At 38.7% G+C, this 24,182-nt stretch overlaps 1 protein-coding gene across 1 annotated transcript in view; it reads right to left on the bottom strand.

Annotated features, from left to right (window-relative positions):
- Nucleotides 1-1,573: 1,573 nt before the first annotated feature.
- The window catches only part of KPNB1 (karyopherin subunit beta 1), a 29,223-nt gene continuing 6,614 nt past the window's right edge, over nt 1,574-24,182 (bottom strand). Inside the window, exons 5-22 of the mRNA XM_001366819.5 lie at nt 22,700-22,852; nt 21,329-21,388; nt 20,449-20,538; nt 19,212-19,322; nt 17,894-17,995; nt 16,399-16,623; nt 14,489-14,680; nt 13,673-13,803; nt 12,223-12,370; nt 11,896-11,967; nt 10,778-10,922; nt 9,597-9,679; nt 8,943-9,050; nt 7,849-7,992; nt 7,635-7,740; nt 6,791-6,905; nt 6,240-6,401; nt 1,574-4,858 (exon numbers count right to left, since the gene is read on the bottom strand). Coding sequence (XP_001366856.1) covers nt 4,858; nt 6,240-6,401; nt 6,791-6,905; nt 7,635-7,740; nt 7,849-7,992; nt 8,943-9,050; nt 9,597-9,679; nt 10,778-10,922; nt 11,896-11,967; nt 12,223-12,370; nt 13,673-13,803; nt 14,489-14,680; nt 16,399-16,623; nt 17,894-17,995; nt 19,212-19,322; nt 20,449-20,538; nt 21,329-21,388; nt 22,700-22,852 — 2,148 coding nt within the window. The 3' untranslated portion in view covers nt 1,574-4,857. The remainder of the gene's footprint in view (nt 4,859-6,239; nt 6,402-6,790; nt 6,906-7,634; nt 7,741-7,848; nt 7,993-8,942; nt 9,051-9,596; nt 9,680-10,777; nt 10,923-11,895; nt 11,968-12,222; nt 12,371-13,672; nt 13,804-14,488; nt 14,681-16,398; nt 16,624-17,893; nt 17,996-19,211; nt 19,323-20,448; nt 20,539-21,328; nt 21,389-22,699; nt 22,853-24,182) is intronic.

Below are 24,182 nucleotides of genomic sequence, written 5' to 3'. Positions count from 1 at the left end.
CAGGGGAGGAGTTTGTATTTTAAACTAGAAGCAATAGGAAGTACTGAGGATTTCTGATTAAGGGGTCATATTGTTGAATTCAAATTGGTCGCTGGGGTCCAATGGCATTAGGAAGGTCAGCGAGTCCACAAAAATAAAGCCATCTTTGTGGACGCTGCATGCCTGTCTTATCTGGGACTTGTCCTGTCAATGTCACCTTTATTAACACTCCTCTCAGCAGGGGGTCATTTTATGCAATATGTAATTCCATCTGCATCTATTAACAGGAAAGTTCTAAATGTTAGCAAACATGGGGTGGGGCCAGGAGTCATCTGTGGAAGACACAAAGAACACAACTAAGCCAAGGGTGAATCTCATTTCCCAACTTTATGGTTTCAAAATTGGTTTTGGTTTGAAAGTTATCAAAATTCGGGCTCACAAATATTTATGGGGTGGAAGAACAGACAGCTGGGTGGCTCAGTGGATTGAGAGCCAGGCCCAGAGAGGGGAGGCCCTGGGTTCAAATGTGACCTCACTTACTAGCTGTATGACCTCAGGCAAGTCCCTTAGCCCCCATTGCCTAGCCCTTTCTGCTCTTCTGCCTTGAAAATGATACAGTACTGATTCTAAGATGGAAGGTAAGGGTTTGGAAACAAATATTCATGCTGGGCTTACCAGGAACCAGGAACTGTGCTAAGTGCTTCACAATTACCTCATTTGATTCTCCCAATAATGGTGGGAGGTGGGTACTATTATTATCACTATTTTACAGATGAGGAAACTGAGGCAAACACAGACTAAGTGACTTGCCTAGGGTCAAACAGCTAGTGTCTGAGATCCAAAAGAAGCGCATCAGAGGATTAAAGCACTAGTGAATCTGCTCTTTCTTCCTTACATAAGAAGATCACAGAATTCAGGTCACCATTCCATCCCCCAAATAAGGAAAAGGTAATGTAAAGGCTTTACAAAGTCAGAACAGGAAGGAGAAACTAAAGTCCACAGCAGGGGAGTGACTTGCTTAACAGAATTAGAGTTGAGATAGGTAATTCAGCCTCTTGAAACCCAGGCTAGGTCACTCCACAACACAGCTGCTCACTAGTATTTTTGGAATAGACTGAACTAGTCAAAAGTCAACGTTGACCAAGTTACACTTTAGCTCCTACTGAAACAAACTCCTAGCAATAGGTAAGGAAATTTTAACTCATTTTAACACCAATCAATAATCATCTCTAACTAGGCAGTTTGACTCTTGGTTCACTCAAGGCAAATCATTAGCATTTCTTTGCTAAAATTTACTCTTCAGAATCTATTATTAAAAGCCACATAAGCACAATTCCTACTGCTCACACTTTCAGTTTTTCCTCTACCAGAGGTTTTAGCCTTTTTTTGCATCACAGACCCCTTTGGATATGAGGCCTAACCAACCTGACCTCTGATTTTTAAATGCATAAAATACAATTACAAAGGAAACCAATCATACCAAATTTCCAAAATATTCCTGAACCTGAGGTAAAGCATTCTTGTCCTAGTCCATTTTATCCCCAAGGAAATGCCAATGTCTGGAATAATGAGGCAAAAATGAAGCAGCAAAGTATTGAAAATAAAAATAAAGCGGACTTTATTTTGAAGATAAAGATGATGGTACCAGTTTTGGTTAGTAAAGTAGGGCTCAATTATAACACGTCACTAATGCCATCATATGGAATGGCACACCAGGAGAAGGCACCCCCAGTGAGATTACAGAAGCTGGATCCAAAGCCACATTGCAATCAGAAGCTTGGAAAGCCTGGCCTTTGGGCTCCTCTTTATGCTGGACTAACACTCATCTGACAGAGTGACAAAGTTAAGACAGTTGCTTGGTTCAAAAAGTTAAAATGCTAAGAGCTGCATAAAATGGACACTTCCAAATAGTACACTGACACAGGTCCCCTCCCCCCCAACCCCCCTTCCCTCCCCCACACAAAAGTAATTTGGTTCCTAGGGCAATGTAGTAATTGCCTTTGACAGCCATCACAATGGTCAATTACATGGGATAATAGATGAAAAGCCAAGTGACAGAAATAATTGATACAGGGTATGATGCAGCTTGCCCCACATAGGTAACCAAAGACCAGTCCCACAATTGCTCTTTAGATCTTATGCAATACTGTCTTTCCAAATAGGCAGTAACTACACTCTCATGCCAAGATTTGGCCATGGGGAGGCCTAGGCAACAAGTGGACAGGATGCTCTGCTAAAAATGTCTTTTGCATCCTATTCCCAAGACAGCATAATTGAAAAGATTCCAAAGGATGATGTGGAAAATCCACCAACCAAAGGTAGATAGCAGGATGCAAGACATAAACCTATAGGTGCCAAGAGCAAAACCAAAACCCAATCAATTGGCGATTTCCCAACGAACCCTCCCACCCACCCCTCCCCTCCTCTCCATAACTGAATGGGTCTGGGAGAGCTTTAACAGCAGCTTCCCTGGAACAAAACATGACAAACACACGGAAGGTTTTGTTTTCACTATGGTTCTCAGTGTACTTTATTCTCCTGCTGTCTACAGCTGAGCAGCCCACACAGGGGACAGAAATGGGTAGCACTGAGGAATGATCAGATTTCTCTCCCCATTCCCCCTGCTCCCCACACATCTTAAGCCCTATCCCACCCTCCCCTAATTTTCAGGAATGGTTTTTAAGTAACATCACCCCCTCTAATAAAAAAAAAAAAGGCATTAAGAGCCAGGCCTCTTCTAATCAGGGTCCAGGAGATTATAAGCTCTTTTCACAAATGGAGCTTCTCTCCTTCAAACACCTGGATTTGTTTTGTTTTGCACACTGGTTCATAGATCGGCACTTTTGACTCTGAACCTGGCACCAAAAAGGCACAATATCTGATACCCTGTACAAGAGCTATTAGAAATGCTGCAGTGCAGATGGGCAAAATTTAGCCAATCCCTCTTATGGATGAAAAAAATTAGGCTGGTGGGATAAATGATATCAAGGGAAAAGGACAGATTTAAGACCCCTTTCATGTAAGCTATAAGGATGGAGGTAAAGAGTCTTATTTTCACCTCCCAAACCCAGACCATCTTTCATTCTTTCAAAGCAGCACATTAAAGATGCTGGCAAAAACCACAACTGCCTAACAAATAAAGGGAATCAAGCTCCCTATATGCCTTCTTATTGCTGATGCCAAATGAAAAATCAGGGTTGCTCCTTTCCCAACTAAAAAATAATAGTCTTGATTTATGAAGACAGTATGATGCATCATGCCTTTAAAGAAAATTCCAAGTAGATAATTAGGGAAGCAGCAACATCCCTGATTGGTCATATTAACTGTCCATTGGGCTTCTGAATCTTTTTTGTTATTGTTGACTTACATTTTTAAATTAAAAAGATCAGTGAGTGGGATCTCTTTCATTTGGAAAGACCAAATATACAAAAAGGAAATTTTAGGGAATGTTTGACACTTTTATTAATCTTCAACTGCAGTGGAAAAATATAACCTTTTACAAGTGCCATTTTCATCATGAGAGCTTGTCAGTATGTCTATATATAATATATATATATTTATATAAATTCTTTTTTTTTCTCCTTTTTCATTTTGTTGGTTGGTTGGTTGGTTTCTGAAGTGCAGCAAGAGACCATTATCACATTGGAGTCAATCAAATAAAGAACAGAAGGCCAAGCAGTTTCCAAATGGTTATTTTATCAGATTTTGTTTGAACATTAAATTTATCCTCATTTTGCAATCCAAAATAGTTACCTGAAGTTTGTTATGGGTTTTTTTCTTGTGTTTATATTTTTATTGTTTTTTTTCTTTTTTCTTTTTTTTTATTCTTTGGCACAATTTTTGGGGCGTTCAGACTGTCACAGTACAAGTCAGGAGAGAGCTTTCCCTTTGTGCTGCCAATTCTGAGCATTTAAATTTTGGTTTGGGTTATGGGTTGTCTGAAGTCTGTTTTTGACAATCTCATTTTTCCTATATCCTCTAATCAGAGTTGTCATTCCCCACCTCCCCCCACTCCCCCCCTTCTACATTCACAGTTGAACCATATAGGAAAGGCGCCTTGATGAAAAGAGATCATGAAAAGCGTCACTTGGGATGGAAACTGAACATGTCAGTGTTTTCCCTAAAAGTTAAAATAAAAAAAAAAAAGACCCTAAAGAGCGGCTTTCCTTTTTTTTTCTTTTTTTATATCTCTTGTGCTGCATCAGTAGACAGAACTTCGGTTAGTTTTATGAAATGTAACGTCTAACCCCTTTTTTTTTCTGGGAAAAAGATAAACTGCAATGACTTGAAGTTGAGAATGTGGATACCGCCTCATTCACACACACTCACTCTTAGACTGAAAAAATCCCTCACCCTCCTTTTTTAGCCCGCACGCGTACAGTACCGTGTGGCAAAGGTACACCGAAGGTGGGCTCGAGACCCAGGCTCCATCTCTCATCAGTAGCAAAGGCCAGGCCTTTTAACAACAAAGCACCACAGCTGAACCCAGTCCCTTTTCTCCCACACTAGTCATTCCGCTCAGCACTGGCCGAAAGACAGAAAAGCTAGTTCTAGCCTCTCTTGGGAAGAGATAGCTCTCTCTCTCTCTCTATCTCTCTTTTTTTAAAAGCACATAAATCCCGTCACTTTTCTCTTTTCCAAGACGGCCGATGTTATGGTTTTCTACGGAAGTCAGTGCTTAGCTCACTAACAGCGCTGCTGTTGGCTGCTGCTGCTGCTGCCGTGGCAGGATTTTCAATGTGGTGTGTTTTCAAGCCTCACTCACTCATCCTCTCATTCCCAAACATTCAGCATCCGTGCACACTCCTCACTTCCGGGTTTTTCAAAAGATTGGAGATTTCCAGTGGGGGTCTCGGGTGTCATCCCAATGGTAACAGATCTGAAAAGAGAGGGGAAAAAAATTAACACACCCAGTCTTCTCTAGAAACTAAATGTAGCATACTCATATGCAATTTACAGAAATAAAGAAATTCTACAATATTCTTGTAACTTGGAATTGCTACAAGCTAGAGAGAGCATCAACTATTTGGCAGCTAGTTAGTTCTCCATTTCACAAGCTTTTAACATTACCTTCTAGCCTAATTCATTAAAACCTATACCAAAGGACAGGGTGTGGGAGAATAGATGACCCTCACACCAAACTAGCTGATTTTGCAGAGAGTAAAAAGTATTGGTGAATAATTCTTGAGTGGTTGGGAGGTTTAAATTACTATACAAAGTAGATAGAGATAGCCATTTCCCTAGTTCCAAGTTCTACTATGAAAGCTGATAATAAAGGGTGTCCAAAAAAAGTTATGGCCAGAAAGGGAGTCTTACAGAGAACAATGTTGTCCACATAGTCAGCTGTTGTGTGAGAAAATTTTCCTTAAAGCTGCAACCCACCCATTCTTTTTCACTAAAGATCGAGGGTTTGGCTAAAATTTTACATATTTTAAGGTTAAGAAACACAGGTAGAAAGGGTGATAAAAGAATGTCTACCCTTTGATCCAGCCATAGCACTGCTGGGTCTGTACCCCAAAGAGATAATGGACAAAAAGACCTGTACAAAAATATTCATAGCTGCGCTCTTTGTGGTGGCCAAAAATTGGAAAATGAGGGAATGCCCATCAATTGGGGAATGGCTGAACAAATTGTGGTATATGTTGGTGATGGAATATTATTGTGCTAAAAGGAATAATAAAGTGGAGGAATTCCATGGAGACTGGAATGACCTCCAGGAAGTGATGCAGAGCGAGAGGAGCAGAACCAGGAGAACACTGTACACAGAGACAAACACACTGTGGTATAATCGAACATAATGGACTTCTCCATTAGTGGCGGTGTAATGTCCCTGAACAATCTGCAGGGATCTAGGAGAAAAAACACTATCCATAAGCAAAGGACAAACTGTGGGAGTAGAAACACCGAGGAGGAGCAACTGCCTGACTACAGCGGTTGAGGGGACATGACAGAGGAGAGACTCTAAACGAACACTCTAATACAAATATTAACAACATGACAATGGGTTCGAAGCAGGAACACATGTGATACCCAGTGGAATAATGCGTTGGCTGGGGGAGGGGGGGAGGAAAAGAAAATGATCATTGTCTTTAATGAATAATGCATGGAAATGATCAAATAAAATACTATAAAATAAAAAAAAAAACAGGTAGAAAAATGCCCAAACCCCAAATGAGAAAGAAATTATTTTGTAATAGAGATCTTGCTCTCATAGTAAAAAAATACCTATTTAGGGAGTACAGTGCAAGCAGAGATCTTACCAAGCTTGGTTCTTCAATTTCCTCAGTTCTTTTGTTGCCCAAGTAGCAAGGGTTTTTGTTTTGTTCGTCTTGGATCTTCTTCCTTCAGTTAACAGTTCATGGATCAGGGGTCTGGCCTCTACTAATTTCAGTACATCCTTCCCAAAAGCTGTACATAAGTCTCTAAGCAAATCAAGCACAAAAGAGAAATAAAAAAACCAGATTGTATTATTATTACTATTATTGTTATCCTCAGTCTATGCTGGCTATGTGTTTGTAGAACCAGAGAGGACCAACAGACCAATGAATGAAGCTGGTCTTCTTTTGACATTTTCACCTAACAATTCAGGAGTGAATGGAGAAGTATGGTCTAAACCTTTCTGTGCACTCATAAAGCCATTACCCTTGAATCAATCCTAGTAAGACATAGAGAATAACCCATAACATTATATCACCCTAGGTTCTACAATGTAAACCCTCTCCAAATACTCATTTTCTGGCCCACAAGTCAGCTGTTTATGAGATGCTCTGTAGATGTGATTTAATTATTAAAGCCAAAAGGTAAAACTTACCCTATCAGTCCAGTAGCACAAGCTACTACTATATCTGTGTGATCCTCATCTCCAGCAATGTGATCAATGAAAGAAAGAATAAATTCTACTCGGGGCTGCACCAGCATCACGTCCGCTATTTAAAAAAAAAAAAGTTTTGCTGATTTTTTTTTCCAGTTAAGGACAAAGTTCCTTTCCATTCTCAAATATATAACAACCCTTTAGCAGGGTAAGCAGAAGGGGACTATCAAACCAGTTTAATAAGATGATTTGAAATATTAGGGTCTGCTATAATATGCATTTTCCAAGATAACAGCATTTATGTGTCTTCAGACACAGGAGAATTATCAGGAGAAAGCTCAAAAGAGAAATACAAACACCTTTCAGCTCAAAGCCAGGGCTTGCTTTTCAGGTGGTGTTTAATAAAAAAGTAGCTTGGCACAAGGTCTCCCTATCAGGTCAGAGGGAGGGTGTCCCAGATACAAGAGTACTCCTGGCAGGTGCGGTTTCCTCTTCTTCACAGCCCAATTACATTAGTTAAAATACTACCTTCCATTCATGCCTGACACAGGAGTGGACTCCTGTCAGGGCCCCAGCAATTCCTACAAGTTGTTTTTTCCTCCCTACAGTTGTGTTTGGGCAATTCTTTCAGAAAGTTCATGAAGGCAATTATAAGACAAAGAAGGGATGAGAGGTGGGCACAGGAAGAATTTTTTTTTTTAAGTGCTTTCCCCAGTTTTCCTTTTCGTTAGTATACCGCTGCCACACAAGGAAAGCGTCAAAAGTGAGAAATCTAAGCATATCCTTTTTGCCTCAACTGCAGTCACTGGCCAGGGGACCAAGTAAATTATAATGTATACTCAACGGTGCACATTCTCCTGGTCTCCCTTTAATCCCTGGATGATTCCGGTGTAGGCTTCCAAGCACCCTTCCCTTAGCTCATTCAGATAATCCACCATGTCGTAGTCCGACTACAGGAGACAAACACAGACATCCCCAGGCAGGTCACCTCTTCTGATACATCCAAAGCTCCCCACCATCCCAGACTTAAGAGATACAATTAGCCTATGATTGATTACCTTGTCCACCTGGGCTTGGGAGGCCTGCTGGAGAGTATTCAATACCACCTCAAGGTATTTCTTAAACTCTCCCCCAATCGCAAGGGCAATATCACCAAATACAGAAAGAATCTGTGGCTTGACAGACCTGTGGACATTTTCATTCTAATGAACAAGGAAAAAAATTAATAAAGATCAGAATTGATAAACCTAGCTAATTCCAATTTTCAATACCTAGACTAAGTTTAATGGGTCCTTTAATGAATTTTTATGCTCTCACTTATTTCTTCAAATGTCTCTACCACAACCAATGATTTGGAGTCTTACTGCTTTTCAATGGTAATTTTTGCCAGAATTTGGTTGTGCCCTAGTCTGTTCCTTGAGTTCTAGTCTCATATCACCAATTGCCTGCTAGATGTTTAAAAATGTATATTCTGTAGAGATCTCAATCTTACAATGGTCAAAACAGTTCATTTTTATCTTGCCCCAACTTACCCTTCTTCCAAATTTACCCATCACTGTCAAGGGCACCACCATCCTGCTAAGTCACTCAGTTCAAAACCTCAGTCATCCTCAATTCCTCACTGTCCCTCATTCCAACTATCTAATCAGTTGTCAAATTGTCATTCTACCCCCACAACATCATTCTCGTTTCCAATGGTTCCATATTACCTCTGGAATCAAATACAAATCCCTTCATTTAGCATTTAAAGCCTCTCACAACCTGCTTCCCAATCTACTGTTCCAAGTTCACATATACATTACTGCCCTTTGCACACTCTATGCTCCAGTCATATTGGCCATCTTGTTCTTCCCACATAACATTCTCTCTCCTGGATCTGCGCCTTTATCAGCTGTCTGTACCACCCCCAACCTCTCCAATCCCAGTATGGAGTTCTTGCCTCACTTCTGCCTCTCAGTTTCCTTCAAAGGTCAGCTCAAACACCACATTCTAAATAAGGACTTTCTTGGCACTGTCCCTTGCCCAAACTTGCATAAACCTATATACATATATAAGCTCCTTGAAGGGTGAGGTCTACTTCATTTATGTCTTTAAAATTTTAGTGCCTAATAGACAATAATTAATAAGGATTACTGAGATTGTTAATACTTACTCCTAAATTCTCCAAAAGCAACTGCATCACCTCATCACAGAAAGGTAAAATATTGGACTGTAGGGCTCGGCATAAGTCTCCCACGAGGCCCACAGCTGCCAAACAAACCTATAGAGGAAGACATGAAAATAACTTGAGCTGCTTAGCAGGGGACTCCCTATGGAACTGAAACAGCCCCACTACTTTATTCTCAAAAGTTCAGAGAATCCAAAGTCAACAAATTACTCTTTAGAAAGATAGGTAGATGTATATCCTGTAGATGTATAGATAGATGTGTATATGTGTATATTTGAAACTAATTGGATAGGAAGAAATATGAATAGGGAATATGGGAGATGGAAAATGTCAGCAAGAAAGGAAACCTTCAATTCACCAAGCATTACAGGAACTAAACAAAAGTTGCTCTGAAAAGGTAAGAAGTCCAACACTTCCAGGGATGCCTGCTGCACCAAAACATAGAAACCTAAATACTGGCTTAATGGAAGAACAATTAACCATTACAGATAAAGAAAACAGCTTGAGAATATAACTGAATCAATTGTTTTGCTACTATAGTTTGGGGGTAAGAGGAAAGGGTAACAATAGTTCACTCAACCCTCCACTAGGCACACAAAAGTTCAATGTATTATGTTAATGTCAAGAGGTATGGCCCACCTGATACTCAGCATAGTTCTTCAAACCAATGCCCAAGAAGGGTTTAAAGGCATCCATGTACTTCAGGAATTCACCACCCAACACTGCACAGAAACAAAATCTGTTAGAATACTAAGAAAGCTCTAGGTATAGAAAGGAAAGCACTTGGAGGATTTTTCTTGGGTCAGGTTTTAAAAAACGAATTACAATACACATTGTTGCAAATCAAAATGGATTAGATAACAGAACTTGAACCCAAAGACATTAACAAGCTGTTTTAAAAGGACAAGCCAAATTCCTGCAACTGCTAGACTGGAATTTAGGGATTCTATTCAAATGCTCCCAAAGATGACAACTCTCCATAGTATAGTATCTTACTTTGGAATGGAAGAAAGTGGCATGGCCCAGAGGAAATGTCACAATTAATTTTTGGTCTGGCTGAGCCAGCAATTCTGCCTCTTGTTGATCTCCTCATCTAGGTCCCCCTGGAGACCAGCTTCGGAATAGAGTCCCCAGGCCTTTCCCCAAGGTTTTGAAATGGGCTACATCTAGAAAAGGAACATTGGTCTTTACCTCCCAATTTAAGGTACTCTTGGAATCCACAATGAAACTCTCTTTTAGGGCTATCACATGTTCCCAGGATATACCAACATATTATATTCTTATTCCAGAAATAGATCTTATCCTTCAGAGGATGGTCTCTCAGAATGACACTGGCCTCAGAAATGGGAAAATTTCTAGAAATACCACCTAAAAGTTATCTCTAAAACTACTCCTTGTCTCTTAAATATTCTTTAGTAGGGTTCTTAATGATCTTTCAGTATTTGATTTCAGGCATGAAAAAAGCAATTAATTCCTAGTACTAGCTCCAAGGTTCTACTCCATGCTAACCACTATGTGCCATCTCAATTCTATAGCCACAACCTATAGGAAGAGCTAGATTCTTTTGAAGACTTTAAGGAAAAAGTGTCTGGTGATTAACAGACAGGCAGGTACGAGGCTGACTCACAGCAAGCTCAATCTCAAATTAGTTTCCCCATGACCTCAAGAGTACAGTTGTAAAGTTACATAAACAAATTTAAATTTAAGCAGAGTTAGAACTTTGGGCTTGTACTTTAGATCTAGGCTAAAGGGAGTAAGTCAAAATTCTTAAAAAAAAAAAAATCCTTCAGATGTATCACAAGTCATGCAAATTCACTGACCTTCTACTAATGTGCTCACAGCCATCAGGGCATCTTCTTGAACCCCACCAGACCCAGCTGTGCTTTGGAACATCCTCAGCAAGGATGCCATGACCACATCAGAAATCTGCAAAGCATCCTGGTGCTGTACTTTCCGGAGAACATTCTACAAAATGAGAAAGAATTTAGTACCTATTGGCTCCAAGCCAGGCAAAAGGTCTCAAGTTATTCTTTAATCAATTCTCTTCAAATGAACCCTTTGTATTAAAAAAAACATATATATTTTAAGCCCAACCTGCAGTATTATGTTTAAGTGTTTGGTCAATGCAAATCATCTTCACCAAAACACCCTTTATTTTAATCCTCGGCTCATTCCTGCGTTACCGAACAGGGTTTATCCATCCTGGTAAAGAAAACCATTCTCTCTGCATTTCATTTATGCCTATAATTAAGCCAGCTATAGCAAATCCTTATTGCTGAACTCTCCCATGACAATGATGGTTTAGTTTTTCAGCTTTGTAGGTGAAGAGACCCTGAGGTTTACTTCCTACCCAAGACACTAAATTCTTATCACTCCAAATTCCTGCTGTTGCCATTAGTCTATTACTAATGGAAACAGAGCTTGCCTCCTTTCTCTATTTTCCCTAGCTCCCATCTTTCCCATGTTCCCCAAAAGACAAGCATCAACAGCTCTCTAATTTGTCTGTTTGAAGTTAGGAAGCAACTTAACAGTTAACCTTTGAAAACTATTTTGCTTTCTAGCCATTCCTCAATTTCTAACAGGTGGTCTGAACTTGGGAGAATAAATGGCCCAGAAAAAAGAAACCCCATAATAAAACAGGCTGCATAATAACATAGCTCTGCCCAAAAATATACAACACAACAACAACAACAACAAAAGCAAATGTCTTTCAGAGTTTGATCTAGTGGTGAACTCCAGTGTCCTAATCAGTCACAGGGCAGAAAGGGGACTGCCTGCCTCCAATAAATGTCTTCAGATCAGCGTCATCAACACAGCATTGTCTGTGTGGTGCATGAACTTGTCATCCCAAGACAGTTGACTCTCCCTTTTCTTACCCCTCCTGACTGGCATCCCCCCTCCTTCAAGGTATTCGAAATGAGAAAGACTAAATCCATACCTGAAGAGTGGCACAGAGCAAAGACTGAAGGTCATTGAACTGGATTCTGTCTGATGTGCTCTGGATGTGAGACTGGGGCAAAGAGAGAAAGGAAAGTCACCATAAGACTGGGGACCCTTCCTTATAGAACAATCAGTTTGATACATCTACCAACTTCCCAGGCAACACCAATCCCCAAAGTGTGGCTCTGCCCTGAAGACACCTTTGGGGAATTGATATATTTTCAGAAGAAGCCAAAGAGGGGATAAAAGCATGGAGTTTCCCATTCTTCCTCTGCTGCCTTCTTAATGCCAAAATTCCCCAATAATGGTTCCTCTTGAGTCTCACCTCCATCTGCAGCACTTGCTGCAATCGCTCCATGATGACCAAAGTCGTTTTTTGGACCGCAGGATAACAGTCCTTGGCACTGTTTTTCACTATTTCCATCAGGGCTTCATAGGCAGCACTCCTCAGGTTGTTCTGGTGTCCATCAGGTCTGATCAAGAACAAAATGGATTAATCTTCTGGTTCCTAACAAAGTTCAAAGGCTCTCTCCTCTACTCCCTTGAACAAGGATTGAGTTTTTATTACCTGTTTTCCAAAGGGAAATATGAGGCCAGAAAATAATAGGGAAATAGACCTTGACCTGAGTTTGGCTACGAGCAAGTCAGGCTTCAAATCCTCTAAGGTTCATAAACTTAAGCCCATATTTATTATGGCCTTCATAGGGAACCAAACCATCAAATGGCCCTTTGAGGAAAGGGATAAAATTCTAATAGAAATAATGAACTAGGCAAAACCACTTGAAGAGAAAAAGTACTGGCCTGGGAGTCAGGAGTCCCAGATATAGTGTTAGGACGATTTTTGTACAGCTGTGGTACCTATGTATCACATGATCTCTGTTGGACTAGATTTATTCACTCAACTATTTAAAGTTCCTACTACATGCAGCACAAGGGATTTCAAGATCTGATATTCTAAAATTCTACAAACTGTCTCCTTGAAGAGTTTAGAAAGTAACAAAACCCTTCCTGTGCTCCTAATGGCATCAAGAACAAAGAAGATTGAAGGAGATGGGAGATGGATGGTTCATTCATCTGCTTACTATGTATCTAATATCCATACACTATTGCCTTTGGCACTCAATGAGCCAAATTAATAAGTTCAAATATCCCAATCTGGATCATTTCTAACTTGGCCCTAGATTAACTATCATAGAAAAACCCAGGCTTCATAAATCAAGGAAAAATTTTTAAGGAGCTTCTCCTATGCAGGTTGTATTCTAAAAGCTTAGTTATAATACTATTACAAATAGCTTTTGTAACATCATTTATAACATTTTTTTCCATAAGAAAATGCATTCTTACAATTCCAACCATATCAGAAATCTATCCCCACCTTCTGGGAAGTGGATGGTATAAGTAACACCCTCAAAATGACCATTTAGATCTGTTTTAGAATGTACTGAATAGGCACTTTCTCAGCTATGCTAAAAAGCAGAATTAGAGTTCCAAACAAAGAGAAGCAGTTGGTTTCTCTATGATCATCAGCTAAATTGACAGCTTCATGAACACCTCATATTTACTGATTCCCTATCTTTTAGATAAGTGGAGGTTATAGGTATTCACTAAAAAGATTCTATATTGGTCCTAATTAATTTTAAGAGAATTTGATTTGTGGATATTTGATTTGCACACTCAAAGAGAAAACAGTTCTAAGGCCTTCTCCTTCCATATCTACCACAGGAAGGCCAAAAAGCAGAAACACAAAAATATCATCTATAGAGAACACAAGTTACCTGTCTGTGGTCTCTAAGAGCTTCTGGACTATGAGTTCAAATGAAGTAGATAAACAGTAGGTAGCTGGTTCTTCTTGGTCATCAGCTACATCTGCGGCTTCATAGGCAGCTTCAGCCAGACTGGAGAAAGCCTGAAACCCAAAGAGACCTTGGGTTTACAACAGTTACTAGGCTCAGTTATATGTTAAAATAGTCACTAGGCTCAACTAGCTCAGACTTAACAATGTTTTCAAGATGTCTTGACTAGTTGTCCTTTTCAAAATTTCTATCCCAAATGCCACAGACAACCTGGCACTTTCCCATATTTCAAAAACAAAACACAAGGAAGCATTCTGGCTGTTGCTCTGCTACAAATGACAGTCTATGGTACCAAACTTCTACAATTCTCTAGACTAAGGCTACAGCTACCACCACTTTTATTTCCATTCAGAAACTCTTGGGCCTTATTATCACCAGAAAACAAAGGACTAACTACATTCCATATTCATACTTACCTTCCTCCTTTCCATCTATCCTTGCAACTAGCAACTCATACCCCCTCAGTCATTATTTTGAGTTCTCCAGAAACTCAAAATAGATGCCTGGCTCCAAATAGTTCTCATGCTAGAGTAGCATGACTGTTCTTAATGGTTCACCATGAGTCAACAGCTCTCATCGGCTGAGGCAGCTCTCCCACATGTTAATTGAAGAAATGAGAATGAAGGCATTCTTATAAAAAAATTTATCTTTCTTCCCCAATTTCTGCTCTCTTAACAATGAGACAGTCAATCTAGTTCCCCCACCCATATTGCACTCCCCTATAAAGCCAACTCTCACCCAGCACACGTTGGAAGCCACTCTGGGCTCAGCACTCAGGCCCTCAATCAGACACTGCAGTAGAGGAGCAAGGTAGACATCATTGATGGCAGCCTCAGGGAGCAGTTCACAGATTCTGCCCACAGTCCAAGCAGTTGTATCTCGAACCACCACACTGGGATCTTTCATTAATTCTATGAGAGTGGGCATGGCCTGAAACATAACACAGCATTGCCAGGCAAGGAAAGGAACTACAAAACATATTTTCACCCATCCCAGAAAAGAATTTCCTCCAAAAAAGGCACTTTATTTATTCATTATTTTAATAACCAATTTTCACAAGATTTCTGAAATTATGATCCAAATTGTCTCTCCCTCCCTTTTCCCCTTCTTCCCTCCCCCCTTTCCCAGAACTGGCAAGTAATTTAATCTGTGTTATACATGTATTATCATGTAAAACATTTTCCTATATTGGTCATTTTTATAAGCAAATAATCTTAAAACCCAAAATTGCAAAATAGATATCCAAATAAATGAGTGACAAATCATATGCTTTTATCTGCATTCCTACTCCAACAGTTTTTTTCCCTGGCATTCTTTGACATAAATCCCTCAGAATTGTGCTGGATCATTATATTCTTGAGAATAGCTAAGTCTATTGCAAGTGGTCATTCCACACTACTGCTGTTACCGTGTACAATGTTTTCCTGTTTTGCTTATTTCATTCTGTATCAGTTCATTTAGGTCTTTCCAGCTCTTTCTGAAATCATCCTGTTCAGCACTTCTTACACCACTGTAGTATTCCACCACTATCATATACCACAATTTGTTCAGTCATTCCCCAATTGATGTACCTCAGAATTGTTTTAATTTGCATTTCTCTAATTAAGAGGGATTTAGAACATTTTTTCATATGCTTACTGATAGCTTTAATTTCTTCATCTGAAAACTGCCTGTTTGTATCCTTTGATCATTTATCAATTGGGGAACAACTTGAATTCTTATAAATTTGACTTGGTTCTTTATATATTTGAGAAATGAGACTTTTAATCAGAGAAATTTGTTACAAAAAATTTTCCCATTTGTTATTTCCCTTCTAATCTTGGTTGCATTTTTTTTGTACAAAACCTATTTAGTTTAATATAATAAAAATTACACATTAAAAATGGCATTTTAAAATCAACAACATGGCTCAGGTGAATTCACAGCAATTAAATTTGCAAATGCCATTAAGAAGCCATAAAGTTGAAATGACAGAGGACAGAACAGTTTTCTCAGAAAGACATGCCTCTAAGTAGGTATGTGCCCCATGAGGTTAAGAAAAAAGCATGGGCCCCACAAACACTACAACACTATTTACAATAGCAGCATTTTTGTGGTAGTAAAACATTGGAAACAAAAAGGGTACCCAATATTTGACAGGTTGACTGAACAAATCTAACAATGACTGCCATAAACCATTAACAAAAAAATATCCCAAATGACAGCAACCAATATTGGCCCTAAAGAAGAGATGTCAAATATAGGTGGCTGCCATGTATTCTCAGGCACATGTGCTATGTTGGATAACTGCTAACATGTTTTCTAACTTCAATAGAGGTCCTCCTGGTTCTAAGGGATTTATTGGGTGGAAATAGCCAATAGAAAAATAAAGGACATCAGTAAAAATTTTTTCAAAAAAGAACAAGACTTTGTAGGGCTTAGATTTTCTGAAGTTTCTTACAACTCTTATAATTCTATCTATCATCTTTCCATACCCAATTATCACCAATGCATCAAAACTATCCTTTGAGAGGAGACTATCATTTTGTAGATAGTCCTTAGTAGCTAAATGCATGGCCTTAGTTTTTGCTTCAAAATCTCTAAAGGTTAAGTTCAAAAATATGAATTATTATCCAGTATCTACTCCAAAATATTTATCTTGATCTCACCTGAATAACTAGTGGTTTGAGCTGATTGGGTTCTGGTCCTTCCAAAATGCAGCCAAAAGCCATGACAGCCGCATCCCGATATCGCCAATCAGGGTTCTTAATGTGTTCTTTTATGAAGGGTAATACATGAGGGACAATATCATCTTCACAGCAGGTAGCCAAGAGCATGAGGCAAACCCCTGCTGCTTTACAGGGATTCCAGTCATCATCATCATCATTTTCATCCTAGCAAAAGAATATTGCACCAGTCAAAAATACTCTACTTAAAAGGTTATGCCCAATCATCCTAGATGCAACCCTAAAGAAGATGATTAGGTTTGACTTCAGGTCAGCAAGTGAACTTTCATTTGATAATACTAGGCCTGAGTTGATTAAACCTGGAACACAAAATAAAATTCCATTCCAACACCACATGGAATTCAGTCTACCTCTCCCCTGGCTAAATTGAATATGTAATCTGTACACATTGTGATTTGAAATTGATTTCCCTATGCAGTTTCAGATGAGTATAATTTAATGTCATTCAATGGGGGAAAGACAAACAAAAACATAGAAACATAGGAGAAATCAAAACCCAAAGGAAAAAAAGTTTTTAAAAAGTACAAATTGGATGGTACTGTTATTTCTCTTTAGAAAAATTTAACATTAAAAGAGCAATTTTTGGTACAATAGAAAGTTCTAACTCTGGAATCATAGTTTCTAAGTTCAAATCCCATCTCCAACAATTACTACCTCAGTGGCCTTAGGCATGCCACTTAATCTCCTCTGGGCCTTAGTTTCCTCATCTATAAAAGAAAATGGTTAAATTAGAAACCCTTTGAAGTTCTTCCTAGCTCTATGGGAATTCTACAGTGGCATCAGAATCCTCAGCAATTTGGGTACATTTTTTTTTTTGGTAATAGTGTTTTGGGTAAAATAAAGACAGATAAGAATTTTCCTATATCATAAAGCCTCCCAAAATGAAATGCTAAAGAGAACAGTCCAAAGCAAGAATAAAAAAGATAAGAAGCAGATTGATATATGAATGCAAAAAATTAGTCTCTAATTTTGCCAGCACTTAAAAACAAAAGGGTATGTTCTATCAAAATGATGTAGCAAATCTTGTATATTAGAAAAGACTTGTTATTACTGTTATTATTGTCCTCCAAAATTCCTCTGACTCTGTCCTTTGATTAAGTTCCTAAAACCCACTGATAAAGCACCTAGGAAAAACTGGGTAATTATTAATACATATGGTCTCATCTCTGGTGGCCAAGTCCCATCTCTACTTGAATTGTTCAGACCCAATTTGCCTTCAAAAACAACTCAAAAAGCCTAAGGGATCTCCTAGAGCCAGCTCAGCTGTTCCTGAGTCATCTATAAGAACATCAAGCTGTTGAAGAGATGCCAACTTCACGCATTAAAAACCCTATCATGATTCAGAGTGGGACTTACAGCAAGCCAAGGAATATTTAGGTGGTTTCATGTCATGGTCTGAATTTTAGAGAAAACTCACCTGTTTTGTTAGTGTCTGTGTGAGGATTGGGACCAGATACTGAAGTGCTCCTTTGGCATAAAACTTGCTGGTATGCTCTGGGGGTCGTCCCTGTTCTGCTGCCTGTGGGGAAGATAAGTCAAAAAATTCTGCTTAGGGAAACATTTGGAAATCAGTTTGTGACACAAAAGGTATCTGAAAACAAAGTGAGTCAAACAGGAATGTAAGAATTTCACATATTTTTACCTTATTACCATCAAACAGATTCCTTAGTAGCCTGACTCCTATTTCGGGTAAGTGATTAAATCATTCTTGGAGCACTGGGAGGTTCCAAAATGCCTGCAAGCTCTAAGGCACCTCAAATAGCACTATCAGAAGAGGGGCTGGTCCTCAAAGGATGATATATATTATCAAGAATTCAATCTTTATAACATATGCCATCTAGAAAAAGTAAGTATGATATATAGTGCAAAAAGTTCTAGAGAAGGAAATAAGTTCTGGATCCAAAGATCACTTTATATAAAGAATTCTTCCTCTATGAAAGAAAATACTTTCTCATTGTCTCATAATAGAAAAGCACCACATAAATCTTAAAACATTATTTAAATGTGAGTTATATTATGTTCTCATCTATGCAAAACAAACTATTGGTAAGGGAAATACAGAGTACTTCTCCCCCTAAGAGGAGGAGTATCTAGTCTGAGACCTAAAATAATTTTTAAATTACTTTGATAACTGCATTCCACTATAATTGGTTTCTTTTATGCATTTATTTGAAGAGCAATATTCTAAGAGATCCACAGGTTTCACCAAATTACCAGAAACATCTGTGACACAACTAAGGTTAAAAAATCCGTTTTAGAGGTTCTCATTTTGAATTTTTTTTCAAGGAAACTATAATAAAAGAAAACTTATCTCACAGGTTCAACTCACATTAATTATGTAAGGAGTTTTTTAAGCAAAGTTGATGGGCTCCACGGTTATATAAGGGATACCTAGAGCATTTGGAGGAGCTGAGGTCTCAGAAAAACTTATGATCAAAAAGGTGGAATCAGAGCAAGGCCTGTTCCCTTTTATCAACTCCACTACTGGCAAAAGATCAATAACAGATGCCAGATTTGCACTGGTCTGATGTTACCAAGTTATGATGCTAGTCTACTGCCCCCTGGTGTTCAGTTCTAGGTTTCTGTAATTCATCAGAGGTAAAAAAGGTGATTTTATTTTGAATGGTCTGAAAAGGACTTGGTCTGGGCTAGCATGATTAACCTCCCCAGTTTTTTCTCCTTAATCTTGTATCCAAACAGAACCCTAAGTCTCCCACCCACGGACCCCAACTCACCTCTGAGGCTTCAATGGCCAGATCCATTTCCTCATCACAAACGTTGGACCAGAATTCTATCCCCTGAAGGGCTACTTCATCGATATCACTTTTCATTGCTTCAATTGTGATCTTCAAGAAAGAAATGCCCCCAGCCCAATTAATTCTTCATTTAGTAGTTGTCTCCCTACTTCCATGAAAACATAAAAAATAATTAAGTTGGGGCAGCTAGGTGACTCAGTGGATAAAGAGCTAGGCCTAGAGATGGAATGTCCCAGGTTTGAATCTGATCTCACATTTTGCTGTGTGACCCTTGACAAGTCACTTAACCCCCAAATGCATATCCCTTACTGTTCTTCTACCTTGGAACCAAGACTTACTATCAATTCTTAGATAGAAGGTAAGGATTAAAAAGAATAAGCGAGGGGGCAGCTGGGTAAGCTCAGTGGATTGAAAGCCAGGCTCAGAGATAGGAGGTCCTGGGTTCAAACCTTGCCTCAAAGACACATCCTAGTTGTGTCACTCTGGGCAAGTCACTTGACCCTCACTGCCTAGCCCTTACCACTCTGTCTTAAAATCAATATACAGTATTGATTCTATGTGACCCTGGGCAAGTCCCTTAACTCCCATTGCCTAGTCCTCTCATCACTCTTCTGGCTTATAATGAATATTAGAACTTGTATTCATTCTAACATGGAAGGTAAGGATTTTTTTTTTTAAAAGTCATATCCTAAGCATCAAGAAAAGCTTTATAGATTGAGTTGGGTATTAAAAGTCAGAGACAAAGAAGGTAAAGAAAAAAAATGACCACAAAAATATGAAGCAAAACATTGGGGGAAAAAATCCTATTTTTAAAAATGTACAGATCAATCACGAAATGTGTTTGTCTCTAGTTGGAAGAAAGGTCAAAGATTACAGATACAGAATGGGACATAACTTTCTCAAAGACAGTTGTTGGGCTGATTTGTTTTGTTTTACTGTACCTCATTATAGAAGACAACTCTACAAGTGGTAGTCTCTGGAAAAATGACAGTAATGTTTTAAAAAATGGCTAATTTATTTATAACTTAATTAAGAGAATAAACATGTATAGCACCAGTTATGTTTCAGGTACTATCCTAGGAGTTTAAGCCAATTAATAATGTAACCAGATCTATGTAAAAGTTTTTTAGAAGTTGAATCTTATAGATTCTGTAGAGATTCTAATAGGTTTTGTTAACAGGCTTAAATTCAAAATCATCTAAAACAGAATACTTACAGCAAAAAGAGCAGGGCCCATGTATGTTTCCATGTACTGATAATAAAGAGACATTATTTTCACCAAATTCTGTAATGCAGCTACTCGAACCTAGGAAGAAAGAAATCAAATCAGAAAATTACTGATATCTCAGGGGTAAGTGACAAAAGGTAGGTAACGTCACATTCTGAGGCACTGATATAACTGTTTTAGCCCTCTACATATGATGTCTTACTTTCCCCCCCTCTCTTCCTCTGCCATCTGAGGTTCATCAATGAAAGCCATGGTACTATTCAAATCCAATTGTTAAAGGGGCAGCTAGGTAGCACAGTGGATAAAGCACCAGGCTTGGAGTTGGAAGGATCTGGGTTTAAATCTGACCCCAGACACTTCCTAAAGCTGGCTGACCCCAGGGACGAAGTCAGTTAACTTCAGTTGCCTAGCCCTCACCATTTTTCTCTCTTGGAGTAAAGACAGACAATAAAGGTAAATCTAAATCAATGATAAAACACAAGTCTGGATAAAGTTGCTTATCCTCATCAATGGAGTAGGATTTAAAGTTCACACTACCATAACAGGTTTTTTGGTACTCCCCCCCCCCAAAGTAAACTTCAACTTGGGGGCAGAGGCAACTTCACAAATCTTTCAGGGGCTAAAATTCAAAGTAATCATAAAAGAGCAATTACCCAGACAGAAGGTAATTCTTTTTAATCTTTTTAAAAGACAAGCACTATGTTTTGGTAATCTTACAAATCTCATTCAAAAAAACTTCTATCAATGTTTAAAACAACAGCCTTATTACCTTAAATTCAGTTCAGTCAACACCGGGATCTTAAACCAGAGCAAGCAGATCCTGGAAATGCCACAAAGATAGTTCAAGATTTCATTTGGTTTCACTTACCCTTGTATCTGGACACTGGGTTGCTTCACAAACTACCTGCATAATAAAGTGCCTTTCAGACTGCAGGGGGAAAAAAAAACACATGAAGAAAAAATTAAGACAGGCATGAAACTTATATGAGAAGGCCTTCTCTATGAGCATCTCACTTCTAATTAGTACAGAACACAACACAAAAGCCAATTCACCAGTCCTGAAGTAGGTATCCTCAAAAGGTATATAAGAAATTTATCCATGATATCTGCTACACGGCCTAAACTCCAAAGCTGCTCTTTTAATTTCAAGGATGGACAATCATGAGCAAGACCTAAGAAGGCCAGACTCTAATGGAAGGAATAATTTTTATAAGTGGGTCATCTGAGCTTGGGAGGAAAAAAGATGGCTGATGGGAATCCCACACAACTTTAGCACAATTGAATTTCCCTACAATTATTTAAAAATGCAATTTATAAAAACAAATCTATTCTCAACATCCACTTTGTTTCAGAGACATAAATCTGTACCCTGAGAGACTGGCAGGAGACAAACAGAATCAAATGATAGACCCATTAGATATAGAGGCACAAGAGAGAACAGAATAGCAAACTTTTAGTTTGAAACCCCAAGTATCTTCTAAGATCCAAAAGAAAAATCTCCCTGCCTTTTTAACCAATTAGAAATTCAGTTTATAAACACCAACAACATGGAAATAGGTTCTGATCAAAGACACAAGTAATACCCAATGAAATTGCGTGTTGGCTGCAGGAAGGGTGAGTGGAGGGGAGGGAGAGAAATAATGTAATTATTTTAACCAAGGAATAATGTTCAAAATTGACTAAATAAATAAATTCAAATTAAAAGCAAACAAACAAAAAACACCCAAGAAATTCAGTTTAGATTTCCCAGTCCTCTTGAAAGGCCAAGGAAAGGCAAAAAGCTCCCAAATGTAAAAACATACACAACACAAAACAATGCAAAACCTCACTTCCAACCAAGAAATGATTATGGGCTTGATTACCATATTTTCTGAAGTAACTTTAGTAAATGTGTTTCTTGAAGTGGTTCAACTCTAATTCTATTGCACAAAAAGGGTTTGAGAAAATATAGCAGGGAGTTAGGAGAAAAACCACAGTACCTTAGGCTCTGAATAGAAAAACTCAAGACTTGACCCTTTATTATGAAATCAAAGTACCTCCAGCTATATGAAGCCTTGTCTGGATGGGGTTAATTCAAGGACTAGAGATATGGGAAACACTATACAGATCTTTACACAACATAAAATTCAAACCTCCTCCAGAGGTTTTAACATTGTCTTTGATTATAGATTACTGAGAGATTGTGTAGCCCCCTTGACTCCTAGTGCCCAATCTACACCCCTTTCCAAAACAACATTACCTCTTTGTCAAAGTTTGCTTTGGTGAACTCCAATGAGTTCAGGAGTGCATTGGTAGCTGCTAGCTTCACATTATTACTAGGTTCTTCTTTCCTCATCCCCTGGATTATGGCTGTCAGGATCTCATTGGATTTGTCCTGTAGCTGCTCTGGGTCCTAAAATGAGAAATAAAGTCCAACAAGTTATGCTAGTAACTTCTCATAGTTATATAGTCAGGGAATTCAATTCATTATGAGGTGCATTTCTTTGATCTCTGGCTACCTTTTAGAGTTCCTTTCCTTCTATTTTCCTAGTAATCTCTCATTTTGATAAAGGTACAAAACCCCATCCTAAGTACAAAAGTTTCCCCTAAATATGTGGCAAGATTACAAATCCTGACATACCACAATTAAGCTCCCTCTTTCTCCTTCCCCAGTTTCAAATCAAAGTTGTGGGTTTATTAAAGAGATTACATGGAAGGTCCAAGGAATCTCCAGCATATACCCAATGATGACTAAAGTGCAACGTGGAACATAAGGGACATCACTGAAGAAATATGATCAGAAATAAAGAGCTGACCACATGGCAAGATTGATAACTGTAGTGACCAAAAAACAAATAAAGAAATAAATTTCTAGGGCCACAGCTACATTGAGTGAAATTCTACTTTGTTTTCTATTTTGTGATAATAACATTGGATTGCAATCTGCACTAATAAAGAGAACCGTTGCCAATTGGGCATATTTAAATATCAGAAATATTGCAGACCACTGCATAATCCTTCAATAACACTATGGTTAAAAAACAAAACAGGTGTGTACAATTTGATCCATCATAAGCACCTACTTAGTAATAGTTACATGAGTTTTCTAGTGAAAATGGGGTTGGTAGTTTGGTGTTCTTTCCAGGCTATCTATAACAAATGATATATCAGAAGGCTGAAAACCACCATCTGGCTTTATCATCCAGAATGTAAAGAGTTCATTTTTTTATCACGTTAGTGCTGGCAGATCAGTATCAACATCCTCCACCTCAGTTTTGCCTATCTATAAAATGGGGGATTTGGGCTAGTCTCTTGATGTCCAATCCAAGTCTTTCCAGTTCTAAATATTCCTTAACAGGATCACTTAAGAAATGATTGGGAATCTAGTAATTAAGTCAGACATAGGGCAGTTGGAAAAGGCCTCATTCATTTGTAACCCTGTAAAGCTGAAAAATAAAAGCCATTATGAAGGTTGCTGGGATTCTGCAATAAAGGAAATACCAAACCCAGCAGTCATAAGAATCAATCATTGTCAAAAATCAAAACTAATAATGGAGTTCTTAACCTTTTTTATGCATCAGGGACCCCTCTGGCAGTCTGGTAAAGCCTAAGAACTCCCTCTCAAAAATTTTTAAGGAGGGGGTAGCTGGGTAGCTCAGTGGACTAAGAGAGCCAGGCCTAGAGACGGGAGATCCTAGGTTCAAATCTGGCCTCAAAGACACTTCCTAGCTGACTCTAGGCAA

Source organism: Monodelphis domestica, chromosome 2, assembly GCF_027887165.1.
Source record: "Monodelphis domestica isolate mMonDom1 chromosome 2, mMonDom1.pri, whole genome shotgun sequence".
In the NCBI taxonomy this organism is placed as follows: domain Eukaryota; kingdom Metazoa; phylum Chordata; class Mammalia; order Didelphimorphia; family Didelphidae; genus Monodelphis; species Monodelphis domestica.
Note: the sequence above shows the minus strand (reverse complement) of the source record. Positions and strands in the feature narration are given on the sequence as shown.